This window comes from Eurytemora carolleeae, unplaced genomic scaffold, assembly GCF_000591075.1.
Source record: "Eurytemora carolleeae unplaced genomic scaffold, Eaff_2.0 scaffold2036, whole genome shotgun sequence".
Lineage (NCBI taxonomy): Eukaryota > Metazoa > Arthropoda > Copepoda > Calanoida > Temoridae > Eurytemora > Eurytemora carolleeae.
The window spans coordinates 30,025-34,379 of NW_019398733.1; the positions used below are offsets into that span (position 1 = coordinate 30,025).

General features: G+C 29.1%; 1 protein-coding gene and 1 long non-coding RNA gene across 2 annotated transcripts in view; both read left to right on the plus strand.

Moving 5' to 3' along the window:
• Positions 1-218, plus strand: part of LOC111717611 (uncharacterized) — a 4,084-nt gene extending 3,866 nt beyond the window's left edge. Inside the window, exon 3 of the long non-coding RNA XR_002768843.1 lies at positions 33-218. This is a non-coding gene — a long non-coding RNA (uncharacterized LOC111717611). The remainder of the gene's footprint in view (positions 1-32) is intronic.
• The window catches only part of LOC111717613 (LIM homeobox transcription factor 1-beta), a gene marked incomplete at both ends in the record, with an annotated part of 15,370 nt that extends 11,978 nt beyond the window's left edge, over positions 1-3,392 (plus strand). Inside the window, 5 exons of the mRNA XM_023493114.1 lie at positions 228-354; positions 975-1,080; positions 1,623-1,705; positions 2,624-2,721; positions 3,334-3,392. Coding sequence (XP_023348882.1) covers positions 228-354; positions 975-1,080; positions 1,623-1,705; positions 2,624-2,721; positions 3,334-3,392 — 473 coding nt within the window. The remainder of the gene's footprint in view (positions 1-227; positions 355-974; positions 1,081-1,622; positions 1,706-2,623; positions 2,722-3,333) is intronic.
• Between the last annotated feature and the right edge of the window lie 963 nt (positions 3,393-4,355).

The following is a 4,355-nucleotide window of genomic DNA, read 5'->3' on the forward strand; positions in this document are numbered from 1 at the left end:
AGTGCTCTCCCCTCATGATATTATTATTCTAGGATATTTGGTGTAAAATGTGACCGGTGTGGAATAGTGCTCTCCCCTCATCATATTATTATTCTAGGATATTTGGTGTAAAATGTGACCGGTGTGGAATAGTGCTCTCCCCTCATCATATTATTATTCTAGGATATTTGGTGTAAAATGTGACCGGTGTGGAATAGTGCTCTCCCCTCATGATATTATTATTCTAGGATATTTGGTGTAAAATGTGACCGGTGTGGAATAGTGCTCTCCCCTCATGACCTTGTGATGCGTACAATGGCGTATATATTTCATTTACATTGCTTTGCCTGCGTCATGTGCGGTCAACCCTTACAGGTAAATTTTGCGTAAGATTGGGTTTACATTGCGTAAACACAAGATCAGGTGCACTTTGTAACATTGAACAAGACTGTACATCTTGCTCTAGTTGCTTAAAAATCGGACCGGTACAAATTAAAATGAACCAAAGCTTACAGCTAGTGAAACACGAGCTAATTAAAATCATAAATAATAAAATAAAGCAGAAATTCAATGAAAAGCCAAAATAATGTTTAAAAAGAAATAAGAAATACAAATGAAATATTCGTAAAAACAGTAAAATCCTGGCCAACCACTTCCGACCAATCAGAGACGACCATTCTTTTTTTGACCAATAAGAATTCAGTAGCACTCCTCTACACCAATCACAAGGCTTTGTATCCAATGTGATTCTTGTAAGAAATAAAGAAATTAGAAAGTTTCTTTTTTTTGAGAATTTTCTGAAAAGATACAATGTAATTTTTGCTTTTCATTTAAACAAGTGCGCAATCATTGCAATTATTGCAATATTATAAATTCTAATGATTTTTAGACACGATAAATTTGAACGGAAAAGGATTTAATGAATGAATGAATGAATGAATGGGTGAAAGGATGGGTGAATGAATGAATGAATGAATGAATGAATGAATATCTAGAGAGGAGATCAGTATATACTACGGGGTGGACAACTAATCTGTAGAATGGATTTTGAAAAAGAGCTTTACATGATGCAGGGTTTCGGGGGTATGGACCAGACTAGATGTAAGTTTATACATTTTTTAAATTTTGTAATATTTTTTGATAATTTTTTATTTAAAGTTTTATCATTTTTACTATTATTACTTTGATATTTTATTTATCACTTTCATTTGAACATTATCATTTGAACCATGCATAACAAATTTTCATTTTAACAATTTATAAAATATTATAAAAGATTCTTATATGAATCATTTTTAAAATCATAATTTTAACTTTTTATAAAATAAATATTTGAGCTTTTTATAAAATCTTATGAGGACTTTCTTTAAAATTAGTTTTTGAACTATTATAAAATTATCATTCCAAATATTTTTGAAATTTTTTTTTGAACTTTTTATAAAATTATTATTTTAATTTTTAAAAAATTCTTATATGAACTTTCATTTAGATTATTTTTTGAAGTTTTTGTAAAAATATTATTTAAGGTTTTCATAAAATTATAATTTTAACTCATACATGATTAATTTTTCAAGTTTTATTTTTCGAAATATTTCTGAAATTATTTTTTGAACTTTTTATAAAATTTATATTTTTATTTAAAGGGATGGGCGATGAGTTAGGTTATGATGATCTCGGCGGAGGGAGGCCTAGAGATGGGCGTAGAGGACCAAAACGACCTAGGGATGTGCACACTCTTAAATAATTAAAAATATTTAANAAATTCCTTCTGAATTAAAACTTTTTAGTTTAATACTTATCAGAAATTATTAAGCAGATTTATTACAATTTTCTTGCTACTGACTCTTTAGACTTTTTGCCTTGAAGGAGATTTACATTCTACATTTTTAAAACCTTTATCTGATCAATAATGTGGAAGATATCATCATATTTCTAGCTTTTAAGCCAAATTACAGGGAAACCATAATTATATAATAATAATAATAATAAAAGAAAAAGGTCGTGAAGAAAATGACTTTAATAAAATAAAACAATAAACTAAGTCAATTATAAACATCTAAAACTACTCTAGAATTCTAAAATGTGATTTTAATTTTTAATTTTAATTTTCAAGTTGACGGCGATATCTGTCCATATACAGATTTATTAAATAACAAAAAAATTGTTCAAACTTTTGATATCTCCGTCAATGTTAAAGGTGCAAAGCAGGTAGATCACATTCTATAAAGATTAAAATACTTAAACTTTTTTTATGCATTCTTTGTCATTTATCAACTATCAAATTTAAAAGGCAATTTTTAATTTCAATTTTTATTGGGACAACCTGTAGTTTTATAATTTTTCTTGAGGGATTTCTTAATAGTAATTAAACCTATGCATTTGATAACACTTTATCGCCCTACCACATAGTGAAAAATTAACTTTAACGCCCTACAACAGTTGATTAAAATTGAATAACATTGTATATGTTATTGTAATGGGTATCATGTTTTTGCTGGGATTTTTCTAATTTGTTTGAGATCAAAATCAAACAAAATAAAAAAATTAAAATCCCGGCAAAAACTTTTTGGCACGCACCCATACCCATTACAATAACATAAATAGATACACTCAGATAGTTAAGAAATATTTTTTTTTATTCTAGGTGCGCGAAGCGCTAGCAAAAGATACTGGTTTAAGTGTGAGAGTAGTCCAAGTTTGGTTTCAAAACCAACGAGCTAAAATGAAGAAAATGCAGAGAAGGTAAATAAGTATTGACAAAAAAGTATTTTTGAAAAATAACTATAATATTTTGGCTACGCTCAATAATACACGTCCGAGGTTAAATAAATACTTTATTGACTAAATTTAAATACTTTTAAAATTAAAGAAATCGAAAATATATATCAAGGTGACGTGGATCATCTTCCGCCACAATATTGTCATTTAAATAATCTTATTCAAGAACTTTTTTATTTATCTATGAATATTTGGGATAATTAAATATCCGGTGCAATTATAATATTATTTGAAATACAAGCTTTGCCTGAAATTATTTTGATAAATCCAAACTTACATTTCCGTACGTGCAGAAATTTTATACAAATCGACCATGACTTATGACACACAATCCAACAACGAGCCCAAATTTTCTATGGGACCTCACATGGCCCCAGGGAAGGTTCATGAATGATCAAAATTAAAAAAAATATTCTCCAACAAATTTCGATTTTCATTAAATTTTGAAAATCCACGAAATTTTTTTTATGAAATCCGCGAACTTTTTGTTTGTTTTTGTTTTACAACGTATACATATAAAATGTTCACAATTGAAAAAGAAGATGGGCGCGAAGCGCCCTTAAAGTCTAGTATTAGAAGTAAAACGGATAAGGACGGAAAACCAGTAGAGAAGGAAGGAAAGAAGGAGAAAGAAGGTATTTGACAATAATTGTCTGTAAACTGTATTTAAAGAGATTGTTATTGTTATTTTAAATGATATTCTATTCTATTCTGTCATGCTGAAGATAATGTCGTTTTACTGGATTAAAAGGTGATATTTCTGGTAAATTCTCAATTGTTTCTGAAGCAAGAAATGCGCAAGAGAAACCACAAATGAAAANATCTATCTATCTACCTGTCTTTAAATCTATTCATCTATTTATCTATCTATCTATCATATGTTATGTCTATCTATCTATCTACCTGTCTTTAAATCTATTCATCTATTTATCTATCTATCATATGTTATGTCTATCTATCTATCTACCTGTCTTTAAATCTATTCATTTATTTATCTATCTATCTATCATATATTATGTCTTTCTATCTATCTTTACATCTATCTTTCTCCGTATCTCTATCTGTTAAAATTTATCATCTTATTTAATATTTCTGATTTAAGAACGTAAACTAAAGGTTTCTATTATACAATTGCAGCAATTTGTTAACCTAGACATTAGCCCTGGTATTCTCTAGGTCTAGCAGAATACTATTCTAACCTAGACATTAGCCCTGGTATTCTCTAGGTCTAGCAGAATACTATTCTAGCCTAGACATTAACCCTGGTATTCTCTAGGTTTAGCAGAATACTTCTAACCTAGACATTAGCCCTGGTATTCTCTAGGTCTAGTAGAATACTATTATAACCTAGACATTAGCCCTGGTATTCTCTAGGTCTAGCAGAATACTATTCTAACCTAGACATTAGCCCTGGTATTCTCTAGGTCTAGCAGAACACTATTCTAACCTAACCTAACCATTCTCCAGGTTTAGCTTAATAGCTTAATACTATTCTAACCAAAACTAATTCTTGTCTAGGTCTAGCTGAACACTATTCTAACCAAACCTAATTCTTGTCTAGGTCTAGCTGAACACTATTCTAACCAAACCTAATTCTT